The sequence below is a fragment of the Geotrypetes seraphini genome, chromosome 5 (genome assembly GCF_902459505.1).
Source record: "Geotrypetes seraphini chromosome 5, aGeoSer1.1, whole genome shotgun sequence".
Taxonomy (NCBI): domain Eukaryota; kingdom Metazoa; phylum Chordata; class Amphibia; order Gymnophiona; family Dermophiidae; genus Geotrypetes; species Geotrypetes seraphini.
In genome coordinates this window covers 203,995,558-204,019,304 of record NC_047088.1, presented here as the reverse complement: position 1 = coordinate 204,019,304, position 23,747 = coordinate 203,995,558, and the positions used below count along the sequence as shown (strand labels likewise).

Sequence of the window (23,747 nt, the reverse complement as noted above, 5' to 3'; positions counted from 1 at the left end):
CCCTCACATCTGCTCGCAGTGTCAGTGAGCTTCAGGCCTTGGTGGCGGACCCACCTTTCACAGTATTCCATCATGACAAGGTGGTCCTCCGCACTCACCCGAAATTCCTGCCTAAAGTGGTCTCTGAATTTCACCTCAACCAATCCATTGTGCTTCCAGTGTTCTTTCCAAAGCCTCATTCTCATCCTGGAGAATCAGCTCTTCACACTCTGGACTGTAAACGTGCTTTGGCTTTCTACTTGGATCGCACCAAACCACACAGAACTGCTCCTCAACTTTTCGTCTCCTTTGATCCAAACAAGTTGGGACGACCTGTATCGAAGCGCATCATCTCCAACTGGATGGCGGCTTGCATCTCTTTCTGCTATGCCCAGGCTGGATTACCCCTTCCCTGTAAGGTCACAGCCCATAGGGTCAGAGCAGTGGCAGCCTCTGTAGCCTTCCTCAGATCGACACTGATTGAGGAGATTTGTAGGGCTGCCACTTGGTCCTCGGTTCATACGTTCACCTCTCATTATTGTCTGGATACTTTCTCCAGACGGGATGGGCAGTTTGGCCAAACTGTGTTACAAAATTTGTTCTCCTAAGTTGCCAACTCTCCCTCCATCCCATTGAGGTTAGCTTGGAGGTCACCCACTAGTGAGAATACCTGCCTGCTTGTCCTGGGATAAAGCAATGTTACTTACCGTAACAGTTGTTATCCAGGGACAGCAGGCAGCTATTCTCACGTCCCACCCACCTCCCCTGGGTTGGCTTCTCTGCTAGCTACCTGAACTGAGGAGACAAGCCCGGACCATTGGGCGGGAAGGCACTGGCGCATGCGCGGTGCGGGCATCTCGAAACTTCTGAGTTTCTTCAAGCAAGACATGCTTGCAAGAAGTCCGTATCGGGGCTCTGTCGGATGACATCACCCACTAGTGAGAATAGCTGCCTGCTGTCCCTGGATAACAACTGTTACGGTAAGTAACATTGCTTTTTGGGCCTGCTCTTTATAACATTTTTTTAAGCAACATTGCAGAAGGGCTGTAGGGTAAGATTTGTCTTGCAGATGATACCAAAATCTGCAATAGAGTAGATACCCCTGATAATGTGGATAACATGAGGAAGGACCTAGCGAAGCTTGAGGAATGGTCTGAAATTTGGTAGCTGAGACTTAATGCTAAGAAGTGTAAGGTCATGCATTTGGGCTGTAAAAACCCAAAGGAACAGTACAGTTTATTGGGGGGAACTTTTGTGCATGAAAGAGGAACAGGGCTTATGTGCGATAGTATGTGATGATTTTAAAATGGCTAAACAGTTTGAAAAGGCGACAGCAAAAGCTAGAGGGATGCTAGGGTGCATAGGGAAGGGGTATGGCCGGTAGGAAAATGAAGGTATTGATGCCCCTTTAAAAGACTCTAGTGAGACCTCATTTAGAATATTGTGTACAATTCTGGAGACAGCACCTTCAAAAAGATATAAACAGGATGGAGTCAGTCTAGAGGAAGGCTACCAAAATGGTTGGTTGTTTTTGTCATAAGGCGTATGGGGACAGACTTAAAGATCTCAATATGGAGGAAAGGTGGGAGAGGGGAGATATAGAAAAATGATGGCAGATAAAGGCCAAATGGCCCATCTAGTCTGCCCATCCGCAGTAACCATTCTCTCTTTCTATCTCAGAGATCCCCCATGCCTATCCCAGGCCCTTTTGAATTCAGAGATGTTTAAATATGTATGTGGCATAAATGCACATGAGGCAATTCTTTTTCATTTAAAAGGAAGCTCTAGAACAGGGGTCTCAAAGTCCCTCCTTGAGGGCCGCAATCCAGTCAGGTTTTCAGGATTTCCCCAATGAATATGCATGAAATCTATGTGCATGTACTGCTTTCAATACATATTCATTGGGGAAATCCTGAAAATCCGACTGGATTGCAATCCTCAAGGAGGGATTTTGAGATCCCTGCTCTAGAATGAGAGGGCATAGGATGAAGTTAAGAGGTGATAGGATCAGGAGTAATCTAAGGAAATACTTTTTTACTGAAAGTGTGCTAGATGCATGGAATAGTCTCCCAGTAGAGGTGGTAGAGACAAAGACTGTCATAATTCAAGAAAGTGTGGGACAGGCACATGGGATCTCTTAGGGAGAGTAGGAGAAAGTGGATGCTGCAGATGGGCAGACTGGATGTGCCTTTGGCCTTTATCTGCCATCATGTTTATGTGGATTCGCAGGTGGCTCGGTCTGTGGGTTAAAAATCCCTCCCAGAATCTGGAAATAATGACTCTGATTCTATAGTAAAGCACTATTGCAAGAAACACCCTTAGGCCATCAAGGAAGCAAAGACAATCCTTGCAAGGACTCATGGGGCATCCTGCACAAGGATTTACCCCTGATTTTGTGAGTCTGATGTTTGAAGCTTAATTAAATTATAGGGGTCTGTCAGTATTGTCTGAGAGCACACCAGGGCTTGCACAGGAGGTTGCACCCTCAAGGAATGTAGTTCTCCTTCACAGTGTCATGCACACGATCCAGAGGTCCAGTAGGAAAAGGGCTGGGCAGATTCAATTCCTTTGATCCCTCAAAATGAATCTTCAGTGTTGGAGCATTCAGGATCTCAGGTGGAAGGCACCAGTCAGGATACTGTGACAGCCCTGGCTCAGGGAGAGCACCTGATGGTATGCCGCATTTTTAAATAGGTGGATTTGCTGGAGATTATTACTGAATCGTTGCAGGAACTAAAGCTAGAACCCCCGCAGACCCTGGAAGCTCCATGTTCTCTCCTGAGTGGTTCTAAGGATCAGACCACATTTTTCCCCCTCGCATCCTTATATTACCACAATGCTGACAGAGCATTGGGAGGCCCCAGAGGGGCCCTTGTGAGTTTCCAAGACCATGGCAAAAATGTATCCAATGGCTCCTGACTTTCAGCAGATATTTGTCCAGCCTAATGTGGATTCCTTGGTAGCACAGGTCATGAAGGGGGAGTGATATTAAAGGATGTACAGGATTGCAGGGTGGATTTTGTCCTCAAAAGGCAATTTGAGGCCTTAGATTAGGATCTGAAGGAGGCAGCAATGGCTTCCTGTGTTGCATGTGCTTGCCATACCAGATTACATTGGATTCCTTCATTGGATGACAATGTTTACCCCCAGTTATGAATTGCTGAGGTGAATTATGTGGCAGATGCTCTATATGACATTTTTAGAGTCATATGAGCAAAGATTTTGCATACTCAGTCTCTGCCCACAGAATTCTTTGGATTAGGCAGTGGGCGGGAGATTTGGCTTCCAAGGCCACTTTGAGCAAGCTACCTTTTAAGGGCCAAATGCTCTTTGGCAAAGAATTGGACGATCCCATGGCTAGTGTGTTGTATTGTTGGCCTAAGTCTTTGCTAGACAGTAGACCTCAGACCTTGAGAGGGTCAGGTTTTGGTAATTTTTGAAGTTCTTGGAGATTTTGTCAGCCCTCAGCAGGTTCCTCTGTTCAGAAATCATATTATGGCTCGTGGCAGATACACAGTAGGTCCAGGTGGGCTCAGCCCGCCAGTTCCCACCAAGCAGCAGCCTTCAAAAAGGCCCAATGACCACTCATTGGTGGGAGGTTGACAGCTTTCTGGGAGGCTTGGACCCTGGTATGCTCGGACCACTGGGTATTAGACATCATTTGAGAAGGATCCAAACTCAAATTTTTTCATCCCCTGAGAGACTTATTTGTGGACTACCCAGTTGGTCGGCTGGAGAAAGCAGTCAAAATGCGAGCAACAGCGAGAAGCCTAATAGATATCTGGGCTGTGGAACATATACCAACAGAAGAACCGAGCTTGGGCAGATACTCTGTATACTTTATTATACCCCAAAGAGACTCAGACAATTGGAGATCAATCCTGGATTTGAAATCAGTAAATGCAGCACTAAAAGTGTCCTGATTCCACATGGAGACAAGTTTCACCTCACACCTTAACCAATGTGATGGTTGTGGTAGCAACACACCTACACAAAGCAAGAATTCTGATGCATTCATACTTGGATGATTGGCTAAGCAGAATGCCATCCAAGATTGGTCAAGAGAACAGTGGCATAAGTGGTCCTGCTTCTACAAGATCTAGCCTGGTTCATAAGTTTCCGTAAAAGTCATCTGGAACCAACTCGGTTCCTAGAATACTTGGGAGTTCAGTTTGACACAGCAAAGTTTATTAAAAGTTTTAACCGCACTTCGATTTATCAACAGCACGGTGTACAAAATATATAAAAACCAGAGCCACGCAAACTGAAGCTAACCCATCAGATTTTGAACATTCTGGTGATGCAGTTGCCTACAATTATCTGCAGGTACTGTGTTTGATGGTAGCAGCCATAGAGATAATCCCTTGGGCAAAGGCTCATCTAAAACCGCTACAAGACATGTTATCCTGCAGGTCTACACAGAAAGATTCTCTCCAAATGCCTTTGTCCTGGATGGAGGACGTGTAGCTACAGCTGGAATTTCTGGCCAAAGACCTACTTCTCCACATATTCTCCTGGGTGATTCTGAAGACAGAGTCAGCCTGTACAGCTAGGGAGGCCATTGTGAGGGTTGCCTCATCCAGGGATGTTGGTCGTCCTTCCAGAGGAAATGGTCTATAAACAGATTAGAGCTGAAGGCCATCCTTTTTGGTGCCTCAGACATTGCAGAGCACCCTGTAAAGCAATTCCACAGCGGTGGCATATGTTGACAGACGAGCAGGCACCAAGAATGCTCCATTGAAACTAGAGGCCCAAATGCTGTTTCATTGGGTGGCGATCCATTTGCAGGTGCTGTCAGCAGCACATGTAGCGGGAGTGGACAATGTGCAGGCATACTATCTTAGTCAACAGACCCTGGACCCAGGGGAGTAGTCACTGTCCCAGAAGGCCTTCAGTAGCATTTTACGTTAATGGGGGTGCTCAATGTTCGATCTGATGGTATTAGCTAGCAACAAGAAGTCTCGCATTTCTTCAGCTGATGATGTGAGCCTGGATACGCTGGAATGGCATGGTGCAACCGTGGCCGGAAAAGGGTCTATTTTATGTATTTCTCCTGTGGTCTATGATAGACCAGGTCATTTGCAGGATTGCAAGCTATCCGGGATTAATAATCCTGGTTGCCCCAAATTAGCCACGTTGGTCCTGATATGCAGATCTAATTCTATTACAAAGAGACAGTTGTCTCAGACTGACGTTTCATCTGTGTCTTCTCTCACGGTCCAGTTGCCCTAGAGGACTCAGAATTTGGGTTTACAGCATGGCTCTTGACTGCGAGGCCTTGAAGAGAAAGGACTACTCAAAGATGAACATAGCAACTCTCCTGTGCTCTAAGAAGCCAGAGATGTAGTTTTTCTTGATATTCCTTATGTATTTTTAATTAACTATGGATAGGTTTGTATGTTTATTATCTCAAATGATTTTATTTGTTCTCCCAAATTTTTATTATTGTTATATGCATTGACAATACTTGATATTGCGTTTAAATTAAAACTACAATAAATTTGAAACTTGATGACCTACAGCGATGGTGGTGGCTTATGCCATGACCTGGAAAATGTTCCAGTGCTGGTGTGCACAGGAGTAGGCGGAATCATTGAAATCCTCAATGGCTGAAGTCTTAAGAAGGGTCTGTCAATTAGTTCCTTCAAAGTATAGGTAGCAGGGTTATCCTGCTTTTAGGGATCGCGTGGATAGAGTTTCTTTAACTTCTCATCCAGATATAGCCAGATTCTTGAAGGGAGTGCTGCGGCTGCAGCCCTCTATGCAGCAGCCTTTTCCAGCTTGGAACCGTGGTTTTGCATAGTCTTACTAAAGCCCAGTACGAGTCTTTACAGAGGCTTTTCTGATGAATCTGACCAAAAAAACAATTTTCCTAGTGGCCATCACCTTGGCACGAAGAGTCTCAGAATTACAGGTGATCTCATGCAGAGCCATTCCTAAGCTTACGGAGGCTAGGGTTGCACTCTGTACAATTCCTTCATATTTGCTGAAGGTGGTATTGGCCTTCCATGTTAATGATGAAGTGTGGCTCAAGGCCACAGGTTCAAAGAAATAAGATAAAGATATTGGAGTTGCTGGATGTTAGAAGAGCTCTTCTCTGTTACCTAGAAGTGCCGAATGAATTTCATCTTTTGGGTCATCTTTTTGTTTAACAAACACTGGTAAGTGAGGAAAGACAGCCTTTAAGGCATCTATCTCCAAATGGATTCACATAGTGATTGCCTCTGTATACATTGACTGTGGTAAACATCTGCTGATACCTTTGAAAACTCACTTTACTAGAAGTGTGGCGGGTTTATAGGCGGAGGCCCAGGTGATAATGCCCAAAGAGAATTGTAGGTTGGTTACATAGTCAAGTCTCCTAGTTTTACAAAATTTTACAGAGTGGATGTTACAGAGTGGATGTGGCAACACATATGGACACCGCTTTCAGGTCTGCAGTGCTGACAACAGGCTCATCTATTCCACTCTAGACTCCAGGGACTGCTATGGTACATCCCACTTGTCAAGACTCCTATACCCTTTGCACAAGAAGACAAGAGAATTCCACCATTGTGGGCCCATGACAGAAAACATGTCTGCTCTTCTTATTCCTATTGTTTTAAGGGAGGGTATGACTAATAAATTTTGGGAGGATGATCTTAGTGAGCGAATGGGATTGTAAGGAATTAACATTCTTGATATAAACTGAGGCTCATTATAAAGTAAAGTTTTAAATATAAGCAGCAATACCTTGTATAAAATACGGTGGCTTATGGGAAGCCAATGAGCATCGATAAATAGGGGCGTAACGTGATCAAATTTCTTTGCATTATAAATCAATTTAATGGCGGTGTTTTGAATAATTTGAAGACGTCATTTTTCTTTTTGAGAGATGTTAAGTAATAAAGAATTACAGTAATCAATCTTTGTTATGACTAATGAATGGATGAGAATATTACGTGATTTAGGTTCCAAAAATTTAGTGATCGATCTTATTAGTCGCAGTTTATAGAAACAAGATTTAACTATGTTATTGATATGTTCATGGAAAATCAGTTTGTCGTCGATTATAACTCCCAAAATTTTTAGATTGTGAACAATCTCTGTAGAATTATTATTTAGGACGAATGGGGATTTAAGAGTTATGTCGTTTTTCCAATTAAAAATCATAATTTTTGTTTTCTTGATATTTAGCGCTAATTTATTCATGTTAAGCCAATTATATACTAGATCAAGTTTTTTATTTATAGACAATATGTCTTCCTGGTTTTCGGGGTCAAAAGGGTACATTAGTTGGATATCATCAGCGTATGAAAAGGAGGTAAAACCGATTGATTGACAAAGACTCAACAATGGAGAGAGAAAAATGTTAAATAAAAGTGGCGATAAAATAGATCCTTGAGGGATACCAAAGGATGTGGAGTAAGGATTGGAGTATTCATTGTTAAACTTAACTAAAGAAATACGATTAGAAAGGTATGAAGTGAACCAGCCAAGGACTTGATCACAAATGCCTATTGATTCAAGTCGATTAAGTAGTGTTTGGTACGAACTGAGGAGGAGTTGGAGTGCAGTCCAGCGCAGGAGGTGGAACCAAAGAAAATTTAATTCCCATCTAAACAAACTCGCGGATAGGGATACATAACCCACTTATCAAGACTCCAGTACAAGAAAGATTATTATTGAGGTAAGAACCTAATCTTCCCTTTATCAGAGGCATGTGTGGTGGTACAGATGCACAAATAAAAATAACTTGAGAGGGAAAGAATGTCTGCTTTCTAAGGTCAGCTTCAATAATTCTTGCAGGGAAAGGAAAAGGATGGATTATGGCACTTGAACCATATTGGTCCTTTGACCAAAAAATCATTACTAGATCATACTTAGCAGTTCCAACTGGGCTGAGGAAGGTGCAGTGAGTAGAAAGGTGAAACCAGGTTATAGTTATACTTGGTCGGAAAATTGGGGGTGAGGAGAGCTTTCACAATGTTTGTCTCTCACTACTTTACTTTTTGACTTAACATCCATCAACTTTTCGGAGAGCTTCATATATAAAATATCTACTGAGAGCACTAAAGGGAGAATTCATCAATGGGTGCTTCTGCTTTAGCGTGCACTAATTGCGTTAGTACACACTAAACGCTAAAGACGCCTATAGAAATTTAATGGGCATCTTTAGCATTTAGTGCTCGCTATCACAGTAGCGCTCCCTAAATGTTCTATAATGTTTTTCAGTAGCTGATAGTTATTGATGATTGCTGCTGCAGGGAGGTTGCTGCAAATGATTCGTAGCATAGTACCTGATGTACTTGCCTTGAGCTACAGCTGAAAAAAAAGTGTGTGTCAGATCCAAATAAATAAACTTTATCCTGCTAGACCAGTCTTGACTGATGGATTATGTCACCCTATCAGCATACAGAGGCAGAGACTTGAAAACTCCAATGTCATCATCAGTATAACAGGGGATTCAGCCAGGAGTATTCCCAATATTTCTCTACCTCCAGTTGATACAGGCCTTTCTTCTTAGGGTGCAGTCCATGACTTGCAGCCCTTGATGTTGAGTCTTGGCCTAGGCATTGCACCCAGATACCAGTCCATGGATCTTCTTCCTCTGGTTGAATGAAATATGAAGAAGCAGACTTGTTGGTAGTCTGTTTAAATCTTTTATTTCAGAAGGTTACATAAACAGTGTTTTGCACAACAGGGCCTCTTCAGGAGCAGCATAATTATTAACAGCACACAAAAACCTAAATGAGTATGAATTATAAATAAATATCTGCAGATTAAGCACTATGTGGCTTCTCTGCAGAAGGAAAGCTTTGTGCTGGTAGACAGGAATTATTATCTATGAGCTATACCTTCAGATCCCGGATGAAAGTTCCCCTCAAATTCCATCATATGCATTTGAAGGATGAAACTCCCTTGCCTGACTACGCTAGGCTTCGGACATTGTGGTCACAAGATCTGGCTATGGTGTTCCCGGATGATCTCATACAACGTGCTGTGGCCAGACTGGCCATGTTAAGGAAGTATATGTACTTTTGGGAAATGCAATATAAACTAATATATCATATTTATGTGTCACCACACAGGGCTTATTGTGCCAAATTCAGACCAACAGCAACTTGTGATAAATATGGACATTTGACTGCTACTTTAGGCCACATGTTGTGGTACTGTCCGGCTATACAGACCTTTGGACCAGACTTTTTGCCTGCATTGGGACTCTGGAAGGTGACTATACAACCTTCACCTAGATTGCTTTTTGGAGTTCTTCCCTCTCATCATCCGAGACAGCCAGGTTTTGGTGCCTTTCTTCGCTGGTCCATTTTATCTGCTTCAAAATGCATCCTGCTTAAGTGGCTGGATCGCGAAGCCCCAGCTATCTCATTGTGGTGGTCCAAGATGATTCTTTTGCTGACTTGGAAAAGTCGGGATGTTCCTGATCTCTCTATCTTATGGGGAGAGCGATCTGGGAGCTCTTCTGGAACACGCAGGGGTTTCGTCAGCCGTAAGCCGGAGGTCATTATGCCATTGTATAGATCCATGGTGAGGCCCCACCTGGAGTACTGTGTGCAATTTTGGAGGCCGCATTATCGCAAGGACGTGCTGAGGATGGAGTCGGTCCAGAGAATGGCCACTCGGATGGCCTCGGGACTCAAGGATCTCCCGTACGAGGAACGGCTGGAAAAATTGCAGCTATACTCACTCGAGGAGCGCAGAGAGAGGGGAGACATGATCGAGACGTTCAAATATCTCACGGGCCGAGTCAAGACAGAGGAAGATATCTTCTTTTTCAGGGGTCCCACGGCAACAAGAGGTCATCCGTGGAAAATCAGAGGCGGGAAACTGCGAGGTGACACCAGGAAGTTCTTTTTTACTGAAAGGGTAGTTGATCGCTGGAATAGTCTTCCACTTCAGGTGATTGAGGCCAGCTGCGTGCCTGATTTTAAGGCCAAATGGGATCGACACGTGGGATCTATTCACAAGGTAAAGGTATGGGAGGGTCATTAGGTTGGGCAGACTGGATGGGCCGTGGCCCTTATCTGCCGTCTACCGTATTTTCACGCAAATAACACGCACCCGTATAAAACGCGCACACGGGTATAGCGCGCAGAAATCACGATGATATGCACAAAAACTTTGGTATACCGCGCTCACGGGTATACCGCGCATGCTGCCCGACTCTCCGTTCACCCCCCCCTGACTTCCGTGCACTGCCCCGCCTCTCCGTGCGCTGTCCCGACTCTCCGTTCACCCCCCCCTGACTTCCGTGCACTGCCCCGCCTCTCCGTGCACTGTCCCGACTCTCCGTTCACCCCCCCCTGACTTCCGTGCACTGCCCTGACTTTCCGTGCGCTGTCCCGACTCTCCGTGCGCTGTCCCGACTCTCCGTTCAACCCACCTGACATCCGTGCACTGTCCCCCCTTGAAGGTCTGTCCCCATCCTGAAAGCCTGATGCCCCCCCCCAACGTCCGATACATCCCTCCCCCCCCCCCGAAGGACCGCCGACTCCCCAACAATATCGGGCCAGGAGGGAGCCCAAATCCTCCTGGCCACGGCGACCCCCTAACCCCACCCCGCACTACATTACGGGCAGGAGGGATCCCAGGCCCTCCTGCCCTCGACGCAAACCCCCCTCCCCCCAACGACCGCCCCCCCCAAGAACCTCCGACCGCCCCCCCAGCCGACCCGCGACCCCCCTGGCGCCCCCCACGACCCCCCCACCCCCCTTCCCCGTACCTTTGGTAGTTGGGCCAGAAGGGAGCCCAAACCCTCCTGGCCACGGCGACCTCCTAACCCCACCCCGCACTACATTACGGGCAGGAGGGATCCCAGGCCCTCCTGCCCTCGACGCAAACCCCCCTCCCCCCCAACGACCGCCCCCCCCCAAGAACCTCCGACCGCCCCCCCCAGCCGACCCGCGACCCCCCTGGCGACCCCCCCACCCCCCTTCCCCGTACCTTTGGTAGTTGGCCGGACAGACGGGAGCCAAACCCGCCTGTCCGGCAGGCAGCCAACGAAGGAATGAGGCCGGATTGGCTCATCCATCCTAAAGCTCCGCCTACTGGTGGGGCCTAAGGCGCGTGGGCCAATCAGAATAGGCCCTGGAGCCTTAGGTCCCACCTGGGGGCGCGGCCTGAGGCACATGGTCGGGTTGGGCCCATGTGCCTCAGGCCGCGCCCCCAGGTGGGACCTAAGGCTCCAGGGCCTATTCTGATTGGCCCACGCGCCTTAGGCCCCACCAGTAGGCGGAGCTTTAGGATGGATGGGCCAATCCGGCCTCATTCCTTCGTTGGCTGCCTGCCGGACAGGCGGGTTTGGCTCCCGTCTGTCCGGCCAACTACCAAAGGTCCGGGGAAGGGGGGTGGGGGGGTCGTGGGGATCGCCAGGGGGGTCGCGGGTCGGCTGGGGGGGCGGTCGGAGGTTCTTGGGGGGGGGCGGTCATTGGAGGGAGGGGGGTTTGCGTCGAGGGCAGGAGGGCCTGGGATCCCTCCTGCCCGTAATGTAGTGCGGGGTGGGGTTAGGGGGTCGCCGTGGCCAGGAGGGTTTGGGCTCCCTTCTGGCCCGATATTGTCGGGAAGTCGGCGGTCCTTCGGGGTGGGGGTGCGAGTGGTCCTGCCGGAGGGGGGGGATGTATCGGACGTCGGGGAGTCGGCCGGGCAAGAGGGCTTGGGCTCCCTCTTGCTCCGATCGTGGATGCAGGTGCGGGTGGGAGCGCGTGCGAGCGGTCGTTCGGGGTGGGGGTGCGAGCGGTCCTGCTGGGGGGGTGAATCGGGCGTCGGGCGGGGTGGGAACTATGTTTAAAAACTTTGGTATAACGCGCTCACGCATATAACGCGCGAGGGGTATGCGCGGTAGGTAAAAACGCGTATAACGCGCGCGTTATATGCGTGAAAATACGGTATTTCTATGTTTCTACAATGACTCTTGTGGCCTGATGTCGTATTTTGAACTGTTGATTGTGTTTCTTCATGCCATATAAATATGTTTCTTCTGATAGAGATGGTGTTGGGGACTCCGGACTGGGGTGAGGGATTGGGGAGGGGCCTTCAAAACAAAAATTTTTGTTTTCTAGAGACCTGTTTATGTGGCTGAACTATTGTAACTGCTTTATTGTTGGCTCTAATAAAAATCATTTAAACATAAATAATAATAAATATTAAATAACTAATAAGAGAGAAATAAGTAATATCAGTGAATAAAACACACACACTCACTATAAACATGCCCATAATAGAATCTAATATAATAAAACCCTAAGCCACGCATGCGCACTCCTACCTGCGTGCTTCCGTTTTCCGTGCACTGTAGGACACTGCAGGTAGGAGTGCGCATGCGCGCGAATCTCTCTCTCTTTCTCTCTTCCCCGAGGCGGATGTCGGCAGCTGCAGACCACGGCGGCTGTTGGCGGCTGCAGGCCGTGGCAGTTGTAGGCCGCGGTGGCTGTCGGCGGCTGCAGACCGTGTCGGCTGTCGGTGGCTGCAGGCCGCAGCGGGCAAGCACAGAGCCACCAGCAGCGGGTGGCGGTCAGCCCGAGAAACCCCTGACCTACAGGCCGGGCCGACATTTAAAGTAGTGAGTGTAGGAGGGGCAGGAGAAGCTAGACTGGGAAAAAATGATGATGCACGGAGAAATGGAGGGAGATGGAATGCTGCGGCTGCTGCACAGGGAAGGAGATAGGAAGAAAGACAGAGAAAGGGCAGGGAGAGAGACAGAAAGACAGACAGATAAAGGGGGCCAGGGAGGGAGAGAGAAAGAAAGAAAGAAAGACAGCGGGAGGAAGAGAGACAGAAAGAAAAAGACAGGGGTAGGGAGAGAAACAGAAAGAAAGACAGACATATATTCTAGCACCAGCGGGAGGAAGGGAGACAGAAATAAAAGAAGAAAGACACAGGAAGACAGACAGACAAAGGGGGCCAGGGAGAGAGACAGACAGAAAGAAATACAGCGGGACAGAGAGAGAGAGACAGAAAGAAAGACAGACAGACATATATTCTAGCATCCGTTAATGTAACGGGCTAAAATACTAGTAAATAAATAATAGGAGAGACCTGAGGTATAGTTTTAATAGATATTTATTATTGGGTGTTTTAAAAATCATCTTTATTGTGAGCGAACCACATAACAAATGCCAAAGAGCAATACATCCAACCCAAGAAGCTGATTAGAGAAGAATTACACAGTAATGAACAGGACTAGGATAATACAAAACAAAACCCCAAAAGTGAACATTTATAGGTTTCAGTTCCTATGGACTTAATATATTTGCTACAGGAGAATCACTACTGCAGCTTTGTAAAAAGGACCCCATTTGTGTTTAGTATATTATATATCCTGCTCTTGAAGTAGAATCTATTTTTTCCCTTTGTAGAAAATCTTAGAAGTGTGAGGCATGTAACAACATAAATATTGGTCTAGAAACTTTTTTCTGTGTTTTTTTAAATTGAAAATTTCAAACAATCTAATACTTATCCAAAAAATCAGGAAAAGCTCCCAGTATTAAATCAAGGAAAACAGACAATCCAAAAATTATAAATTAAAGAACTTACAGCTCCTTTTATCAAGCAATGGTATAGCCTTTTATTGCAGGCTGGTGAAGTAAATGTTATGGCTCTCATTCATTCCTATGAGCGTCGGGGCATTTACCTCGCTGGCCCACAGTAAAAGCCTCTACCACTGCTTTAGTAAAGGAGCCCTTAACCTATTCTTAGCCCTCAATCATTGTGGGAAGAACCTTCAGAAATTGCAGAGAATATTTTAAAGGAAAATTACAGTTACCAAATATATAACCTACTAGTATTTTAAGCCCGTTATATTAACGGGTGCTAGAATAGATGTGTGTCTTTCTTTATTTCTGTCTCTCTCCTTGGCTGCTGTCTGTCTTTCTTTATTTCTGTCTCTCTCCCTGGCCGCTATCTGTCTGCTGTGTCTCTCCTTGGCTGCTGTCTATCTGTTTCTCATGCCCCTTCTCCCACCTACCTGTCTTTCTGTGTGTCTATCTTTATTTCTGTTTGTCTGTCTATCTCCCTGCCTGTCTGTTTCTCGTGCCCCTTCTCTCACCTACCTGTCTTTCTGTGTGTGTGTGTGTGTCTTTATTTCTGTCTATCTGTCTCCCTGCCTGCCTGTTTTTTGTGCCCCTTCTCCCACATACCTATTTTTTTAGAGGGCAAAGGGCAACCGACGCATGCTCCAGCTGTAGGAAGTGCAGGAAAGCATCACACGTGCTGAAAACTGCCACGCGTGCATGCGCCACTACTACTATGTCTCTGCCATGGAGCTACAGATCACGGAGGCAGGGATCACGGCGGTAAAAGTGCGCATGCACGTTTAGGGTTTTATTATGATTGATCTAGTGACATTATTCAAAACACCCAAATATTACCCTCTTCTGAACACAAAATTTATTATCTAGAAACATTTTGAGTTTACGGTCAAAGAAAATATACTGTACCTTGAATTCTGAACTTTTACCAAACACTTAGGAAATCCAAATAAAAAATCTCCATTATTTGTTATACTCGGGGGTGGAGAGCAAGGAACGCCTTCTAGTGCAGTGGTTCCCAACCCTGTCCTGGAGGACCACTAGGCCAGTCAGGTTTTAGGGATAGCCCTAATCGATATGTATGGGGCAGATTTGCATACCTGTCACCTCCATTATATGCAAATCTCTCTCATGCATATTCATTAGGGCTATCCCAAAAACCCGACTAGCCTGGTGGTCCTCCAGGACAGGGTTGGAAACCACTGTTCTAGTGATCTTGTGTTTCTCTTCCCACATCATAACAACATAAGAATAGCCTTACTGGGTCAGACCAATGGTCCATCAAGCCCAGTAGCCCGGTCACTAGTACCTGGCTAAAACCCAAGGAGTAGCAATATTCTATGCTACTGTTACAGGGCAAGCAGTGGCTTCCCCCATGTCTTTCTCAATAACAGACTATGACTTTTCCTCCAGGAACTTGTCCAAACCTTTCTTAAATCCAGCTATGCTATCCGCTCTTTCCACATCCTCTGGCAAAGCATTCCAGAGCTTAATTATTCTCTGAGTGAAAAAAAATTTCCTCCCTGTAACTTCATCGAGTGTCCCCTAGTCTTTGTAATTTTTGACGGCGTGGGATGAATTTTTGAAGCGTGGGATGAACACAGAGGATCTAGAATCAGAAAATAATATTAAAAATTGAACTAAGGCCAGTACTGGGCAGACTTGCACGGTCTGTGTCTGTATATGGCCATTTGGTGGAGGATAGGCTGGGGTGGCCATTTGGTCTGTGTCTGTATATGGCCATTTGGTGGAGGATGGGCTGGGGAGGGCTTCAATGGCCGGGAGGGTGTAGTAAAGAAATTTCAGACCTAGTTAAACAGAAAAAAGACGCATTTATCACCTACAAACATTTAGGCAGAGAGGGGGCGAAAGAGGACTATCTAGACAGATCTAAAGCTGTCAAAACAGCAGTCAGAGAAGCCAAACTCTGAATGGAGGAAGAGCTAGCATGGAAAATTAAGAAAGGGAATAAATCTTTCTTCAGCTATATTAGTGACAGGAAAAGAAACAAAAATGGGATAGTACGCCTGAAGCAATCGGACGGTAACTTTGCGGAATCAGATTCTGAGAAGGCAGAACTACTAAACAAATACTTCTGTTCAGTGTTCACCCGCGAAGCGCCGGGAGCTGGTCCACAGCTGCAGACGGGAGATAACCAGAAAGACCCGTTTCAAGATTTTGAATTTACGCCCAGTAGCGTCTATGACGAACTATCAAAACTCAAAGTAAACAAAGCCATGGGACCGGATAACCTACACCCCAGAATGCACAGGGAGTTAAGGGAAGTCCTGGCAGAACCATTATCTGTTCTTTTCAATCTTTCCCTAAGCACAGGAAGGGTCCCCTTGGACTGGAAAACCGCCAACGTAATCCCACTCCACAAAAAGGGCTGCAGGACAGAGACAGCAAACTACAGACCAGTGAGTCTCACGTCTATAGTGTGTAAACTCATGGAAACACTGATCAAACAGAATCTTGACACAATCCTAGACGAAGAAAAACTGCATGATCCACACCAACACGGATTCACCCAGGGTAGATCCTGCCAATCTAATCTGATTAGCTTTTTTGACTGGGTTACTAGACAACTGGACGCCGGAGAGTCACTGGACGTGGTATATTTGGACTTCAGTAAAGCATTTGATAGCGTCCCTCATCGAAGATTACTGAACAAGCTGAAATCGATAGGATTAGGAGACACTCTAACTACATGGGTTGGGGATTGGCTGAGCGGTAGACTTCAGAAGGTGGTGGTGAATGGTACCCCATCCGAAGCATCGGACGTGATCAGTGGAGTGCCGCAGGGCTCGGTCCTGGGCCCGATTCTATTTAACTTATTCATAAGAGATATGACGCAAGGACTTAGAGGAAGGGTATCACTGTTCGCCGACGACGCCAAACTTTGCAACATAGTAGGCAAAAGCTTATTACCTGATAATATGACACACAACCTACTGTTGCTGGAACAATGGTCAACTACTTTGCAGCTAGGCTTCAATGCTAAAAAATGCAAGATATTGCACCTGGGTAAGAGAAACCCGCGTAGAACTTATGTACTAAATGGTGAGACCTTGGTTAGGACCACGGCGGAACGCGACTTAGGGGTGATCATTAGTGAGGACATGAAGGTTGCCAATCAAGTGGAGAAGGCTTCCTCCAGGGCAAGACAAATGATGAGGTGTATCCGCAGAGGTTTCGTCAGCAGGAGACCTGAAGTTATGATGCCGTTGTACAGAGCCATGGTGAGGCCTCACTTGGAGTACTGTGTTCAGTTTTGGAGACCACACTACCGAAAGGACGTGCTGAGGATCGAGTCGGTTCAGCGAACGGCCACCAGGATGGTCTTGGGGCTCAAGGATCTCACATATGAAGAAAGATTTAAAAAATTGCGGCTGTACTCACTTGAGGAAAGAAGAGAACGGGGAGATATGATTGAAACATATAAGTACATCACAAGACGCATCGAGTCAGAAGATGTTATCTTCTGGCTCATGGGACCCTCGACCACCAGAGGGCATCCGCTGAAAATCAGGGGAGGGAAGTTTCATGGCGACTCCAGGAAGTACTTCTTCACCGAAAGAGTAGTGGATCATTGGAACAGACTCCCAATCCAGGTGATAAAGGCCAGCAGCGTGACGGATTTTAAGAGAAAATGGGATACTCACTTGGGATCTTTAAGGGAGTAAATTCAGGGGAGGGGATACTTGGAATGGGCAGACTTGGTGGGCTATAGCCCTTTTCTGCTGCTTTTTTCTATGTTTCTAGATGGGCTGGAGTAGGTTTTAACGGAGATTTCGGCAGTAGGAACCCAAGCACAGTACTGGGTAGAGCTTTGGATTCTTGCCCAGAAATAGCTAAGAAGAAAAAATTTAAATTGAATCAGATTGGGACGACTGGATGGACCATTCGGGTCTTTATCTGCCGTCATCTACTATGTTACTATGTTATTTTTTTACAGAAAGTGTGGTAGATGCGTGGAATAGTCTCCCAGCAGAGGTGGTGGAGACAAAGACTGTATCTGAATTCAAGAAAGTGTGGGACAGGCACATGGGATCTCTTAGGGAAAGGAGGAGATAAGGGATGGTGTGGATTTTATTTATTTATTTCATTTTCTATCCCGTTGTTCCCAAAGAGCTCAGAACAGGTTACAGTTTGAACATAATAAGACAGCTAACAGGTTATGATTTGCCATAATTACAGTACAGTTTATGATACATGTTTTTATCCTAATTTGTTATATACTAGGAGTCTAATACCAATATACTTAATATACAGTTTATAGGTTATAATTTGTCATAGTTATCCTTACAGTGCAAGTTCTTCAATACAAGATATTATTCTAACTTGACACAAATTAGGGATATAATACCAATATACATAATTTACAATTTACAGGTTAAATTTTCCATAGTTACTATGGAAGCATTTCAATTCAAGTTTTTCGTGACACATACCAGGATCTAGTACCCATATACATTTCTTTGGGCAGACTGGATGGACCATTGGCCTTTATCTGCTGTCGTGTTTCTAGGTTATCTGCAGAGCAGCCACTTGATCTCTGTTGAATTCTTTTATGAAAAGTAAGATTGTTCAGGAGGAGATGTTACTTATGGCAGAGCTACAATGCAGGATGCTTTGTCTTTTGCCTGAACAAAAATTCCAAATAGCACCAAAAGGTTCCACAAAGGAAAACAAGCAACAAAACAACAAAAGATTATAGAACACAAGATTGGATGTACCAATTTGTAGTTTAAAGTGTCAAAAAAACCTTAACAATCCACGAAGGATATACACAGTCACAAGTGACCCACAGGATTAAAACCAAATAATGTATAAAGTATAAATGATCCAACACAGGCCGTGTTTCTCCTGCCCATTGAGATAAAGCTTTGGTACATCCCATTAGTCTGTACTTATCTAGCAGGAAGGAGAAGGAGAAATTTACCCTCACCTGATAATTTCTTTTCATTTGTTCCTGCTGGATTAGTCCAGGATCCATCCAGGATGATGGCGGAGTTCTGGTAGTCCTTAACTTTTGGCTACTTTTCCTGTTTATTATTCACCATTTTCTTCAATGTTCTTTAGTCTGCAGAATTGTCCTTGTTTATAATAGATTCTACATGTGTAAAGGATCCTTCAGTTGATTCTTAGCTTTGACGTTAGCTTACTGGGAATATCCTGAATGCACCTTCTGCTGTACTGATGTCATCAATCTTCAAATCTCTATCTTCTGATAGAGGGACACAAGTCAGCTTGGACTGGTCTAGCAGAACTTAAGAAAAGGAAATGATCAGGTGAGGGTAAATTTTTTCATATCTTTCCCTCACTATGAAGCTTTTTTTAGGGTGTCCAGTTGGCTGTCCTCTTAGAAGGCTAAAGGCTGTCTCCAAGTTTTAGTGGACATACATAGCTTTTTATTATTTTTTTAAGAACCTGGTACTGGGTTAGGAAAGAAACAGCTTTTACTACATTCTAAGCTCTAAAATACAAGGGACAACCCTTTTTATTTTAATACTGTAAATATTATTTGTTTTTAGCAGTATATAGCGCAGATTAATTTGAAAAAAAAATTAATCAGCCAAAGTGTAGTATATTTTGAATAAGCTAGTTTGACTCATACTTTCTCTTCTGCAGGAGAAAAAGGTGTGGGAAAATGTACCCAGAAACCATTGCATTACAAAAGTTGTCTATTCCACAGAGTAGTGAAGGATTTCATGATCCAAGGAGGGGATTTCAGTGAAGGTAAAATTCAATATCGGGTACTAATAATATCTAGGTTCAGGATTTGACTGTGCAGTATTAATTTAAAGTCACCATTTTGTTTCTGTTCTAGGAAATGGTAGAGGAGGTGAATCAATCTATGGTGGATTCTTTGAAGGTAAATGGATAGCTATGCAGTCTTCTGTACATTTGCATAACAGTACCATCGTAAATGAGAAAACATGTTTAAGTAAAGAAAACCACAAACCAAATATTTACCCCCTCTTCTACGAAACCACGCTAGCAGTTTTTTAGCGCAGAGAGAGCACAGAGCCTCGTTGAATGGCCCGCACTGTTGCCAACGCTCATTGAGTTCCTATGAGCGTCGGGAGCAGCGCAGTTTCATAGAAGAGGAGGTTAGAGTAGTTTAGTGTTTTAGAGAAATAGATTCTGAACCAAGCAAGCAAGCCAAGGTTCAAATCTCACTTCTTCTATGGACAATTCACTTTACTAATCTAAACCTTAAGTTTATATACTGCATCATCTCCTCGGATGTGGAGCTCGGCACGGTTTACAAGAACTTAAAATATATACATTTTATTGCCTTAGCTACAATAGATTGCAAACCAGTTTGGGCAAAGAAATACTTGAATATGTAACTCGCTGTCATCTCAGATTTGAAAAAGATGAATACAGTGGTATCTTGGTTTATGAGCATAATTCGTTCCAGAAGTATGCTCGTAATCCAAAGTACTCGTATATCGAAGCAACTTTCCCTATAGGCCATAATGGCAATGCTGACAATTCGTTCCACAACCCAAAAGGTACCAAGGAACTGGGAGGAAGTGGCAAGGGGTGGCCCAGGAGTGTGTACCTGTTGGGTGCCGGGTGCTGCAGTTTGTAGGTGGCCAGCCTGCATTCAACCATTGGGGTCCTTGTACAGCTGCAGGCAGCGCCGCCTCAAGGAAACGTCTCCTCCCTCCGTCCGCCAGCCAGCCCTCTGCACCACGCTGAAGAACCCCTGAGCCCACGCAGCTGAACGCTGTCCCACATGCGCGCCGTGTATAAACACGAACAACATCGATGATTGACGTGCGTGATCATATGCAACGTGCAGGTGGGACGCGCTCGGCTGCGTGGGCTCAGAGGCTCTCCAACATGGTGTGGAAGGCACCCGGCATGGAAGGCTGGGTGCAGTTGTAAGTGCTCGTTTATCGGGGCGGCGCTCAGTTTGCGAGACAAAAATTTGCTGAGTGTTTTACTGGTCTTGCAAAACACTCGCGAACAGCATTACTCGCAAACCGAGGTTTGACTGTAATATATTTCCAGCTCATATCCAAGAAATAGTAGTGTGCATATCTAAATAGCTGGTGTAGAAAAAAAAGGAATATCTGGTATATTAATAGGTGTTTTATATAAAAATTTAAAGCACTGCATCACATACCCCACAAAGGAGAGAGACAATCGGTGTCAAATCATTATACCATCCTTTTTGTAGTTCCATACTTGTATCTGTCTTGGGGAAATTTCTCCAGATGGATTAGTTTTGAACTTCACTTCAAACCAGGTCATCTGAAATATAATCTGTCTCTTAAATATACTGCTAACACTCACAGTAGAACATGCATGATGCTAGTTAGAGCTCCCTCCCCCCAACCCTCCAGATGGAAGCTCTCTCTTGGGCACGATGCAAGTTCTACTGTGGGTTTTACTAATAAATCTAAAAGACATAAAAAGTAGTCCAGATGCCCTGGTTTAGGTTCATTAGGAGTGGGATTTATTCTTGTCATGGTATGTGCAAAACTAATGTATCTTACACACATCATAAAGGAATGATCACATCAATAGAATAAGAACACCTTAAAATATTTCCATACAATAAGTGAGACATTATAGACATGTGCCATATGCAGAAGGAATCCACTCCATATTTTTCCTGTGACTCTCCTCTACTTCACTGGGAGCTCTAGCACCACCTGCAGGTTTTCCCTTCTGCGCACATGCCTAAAGGAGTGTTTCTGTTCTGCTCTCCCCTATTTCTTATTTTATTCGGTGTTCTCATCACCTTTTTGGGATGTCTTTGTGCTCAGAATGTTTCTTCAGCTCTGCCTGCATAGAGAAGAAGCAGATTCCGGTCTGCAGCTGACAGGCCGATCCCTGGTGATACATGTTGGCCAGCCTGCAATTGTTTCTTTAGAGCTTGGGGCCATCCTTGCTTTTTCTTCACCTTCTGTTTAGCAGGCTCTCAGGTGTCCTGTGGAGGCTCAGCGGTGTCTTGCAGGACATAGGCTGCATTTTTGCCTCCATCCTTAGTGCATCCGTCGGTCCACAGGGGTGCAGGTATAGTCAGGCACTTGTCTGACTTGCAACCCAAAGATCAGTGGACCAGACGGACTCCATTTGACCAGCAGAGGTAAGAACATCTTCGGACACCGACTAGCCCGCCTGCTTCGCAGGGCTTTAAACTAGGAAAGTTGGGGGAGGGGACCTACTCATATACTGGGAGGGAAAGGAACTATCCTGATGGGACGAGTCGACACTCTGTTTCTAAGGTAAGGACCCACTTTGCAAACAGTTCTCTAGGAGCCACACAGACTCAGACAGGAATAGCCTTACAGGGACTTAGCAAACACAAAGAGTGGAGGGCCATGTATGTTAATGCACACAGTTTAGGTAATAAAATCTAGAACTGGAAACTGAAATAAGAGATGCCAACCTGGACGTGGTGGCAATATCCGAGACTTGGTTCACAGACGCACATGGGTGGGATATGGCCATACCGGGGTACAATCTACTTTGTCAGGACAGAGAGGGCAGGTTAGGAGGAGGGGTAGCACTATACATTAAAGAGGACATCAAAACCACCAGGATCACTGATGTCAAGTACACCGGGGAGTCCCTCTGGGTAAACCTGGCAAGAGGTGGCAAAAAATGCCTGTATCTTGGTGTGGTATACAGACCTCCAAGACAACCGGAAAACATGGACGCAGAATTAATTGAAGACATAGAGAACATAACTCTACGGGGCGACACTGTACTGCTAGGGGACTTCAACATGCCTGATGCAGACTGGAACACATTTTCAGCAACAACCAGCAGCAGCAGGAAGCTTTTGACCTCCATAAAAGGAATACATCTCAGACAGATGGTAACGGAGCCCACTAGGGACCAGACGATCCTAGACCTGGTACTCACCAACGGGGAAAGCGTCTCAGAGGTCTCAGTAGGAGATACACTAGCCTCCAGCGACCATAACATGATATGGTTCAACCTTGGGAAAGGATCCCCTAAATCAATTACAAAAACAAAGGTACTCAATTTCCGGGGCACCGACTTCACACGCATGGGAGATTTCGTTCATCAGACGCTGCAGGACCAAGCAGAGACCGGCAATGTGGAAACTATGTGGTCGTACCTGAAATCATCCATACACAAAGCAACTAATCGCTACATAAAATCAGTAGATAAACGGCAAAGAAACAACAAACCCCAATGGTTCACTGGAGAGATCTCGCACCTCATTAAGGAAAAGAAAAAAGCATTTCTTTCCTACAAACGTACGCAAAAAAAAGAAACTAAAGTAGAATATAAGACCAGATCTGCAGCAGTCAAAACAGCAGTTAGGGAGGCCAAACTTCGAGTGGAAGAAACTCTGGCAAAAAACATTAAAAAGGGGGACAAATCCTTCTTTAGGTATATCAGTGATAGGAAAAGGAACACAGACGGTATAGTACGCCTTAGACAACCGGACGGAAACTACGCAGTGGCGGACTCCAAGAAAGCAGAACTACTAAATGAATATTTCTGCTCAGTCTTCACCTGCGAGGCACCAGGACATGGACCACAGTTGAAAGAGAAACAAGACGTGGATGACCCGTTTCAGAATTTTGAGTTCACACCTGGGGACGTCTACAGCGAACTGGCAAGACTCAAGGTGAGCAAAGCCATGGGACCGGACAATCTACACCCAAGAGTGCTCAGAGAATTGAGAGATGTTCTGGCGGAACCGTTGGCAGTGCTCTTCAATCTTTCACTAAGTACGGGGAAAGTACCGTTGGACTGGAAAACTGCCAACGTCGTTCCTCTACATAAAAAGGGTTGCAAGGCTGAGGCTGCGAACTATAGACCGGTAAGCCTCACCTCAATAGTGTGTAAACTCATGGAGACACTGGTTAAGTATAGATTGGATACGATCCTAAACGAGGAAAATCTCCGGGATCCCAGTCAACATGGATTCACCAAGGGTAGGTCATGCCAGTCCAATCTTATCAGCTTCTTTGACTGGGTAACAAAAAGACTGGACTCAGGCGAGTCCTTGGACGTCGTGTACCTGGACTTCAGCAAAGCGTTTGACAGCGTCCCACACCGCAGGCTGCTGAACAAGATGAAATCGATGGGGTTGGGAGAGACTCTTAACTACATGGGTCAAAGATTGGCTTAGTGGCAGACTTCAGAGGGTGGTGGTTAATGGTACCCTCTCTAAAATGTCGGAAGTGACTAGCGGAGTGCCACAGGGTTCAGTCCTGGGCCCTCTCCTCTTCA

The 23,747-nt window shown here is 45.5% G+C and overlaps 1 protein-coding gene across 1 annotated transcript in view; it reads left to right on the top strand.

Annotated features, from left to right (window-relative positions):
- Nucleotides 1-23,747, top strand: part of PPIG (peptidylprolyl isomerase G) — a 259,537-nt gene that overhangs the window by 50,712 nt on the left and 185,078 nt on the right. The window contains 2 exon segments of the mRNA XM_033944704.1: nucleotides 19,140-19,247; nucleotides 19,339-19,383. Of these exon segments, the coding sequence (XP_033800595.1) occupies nucleotides 19,140-19,247; nucleotides 19,339-19,383 (153 nt within the window).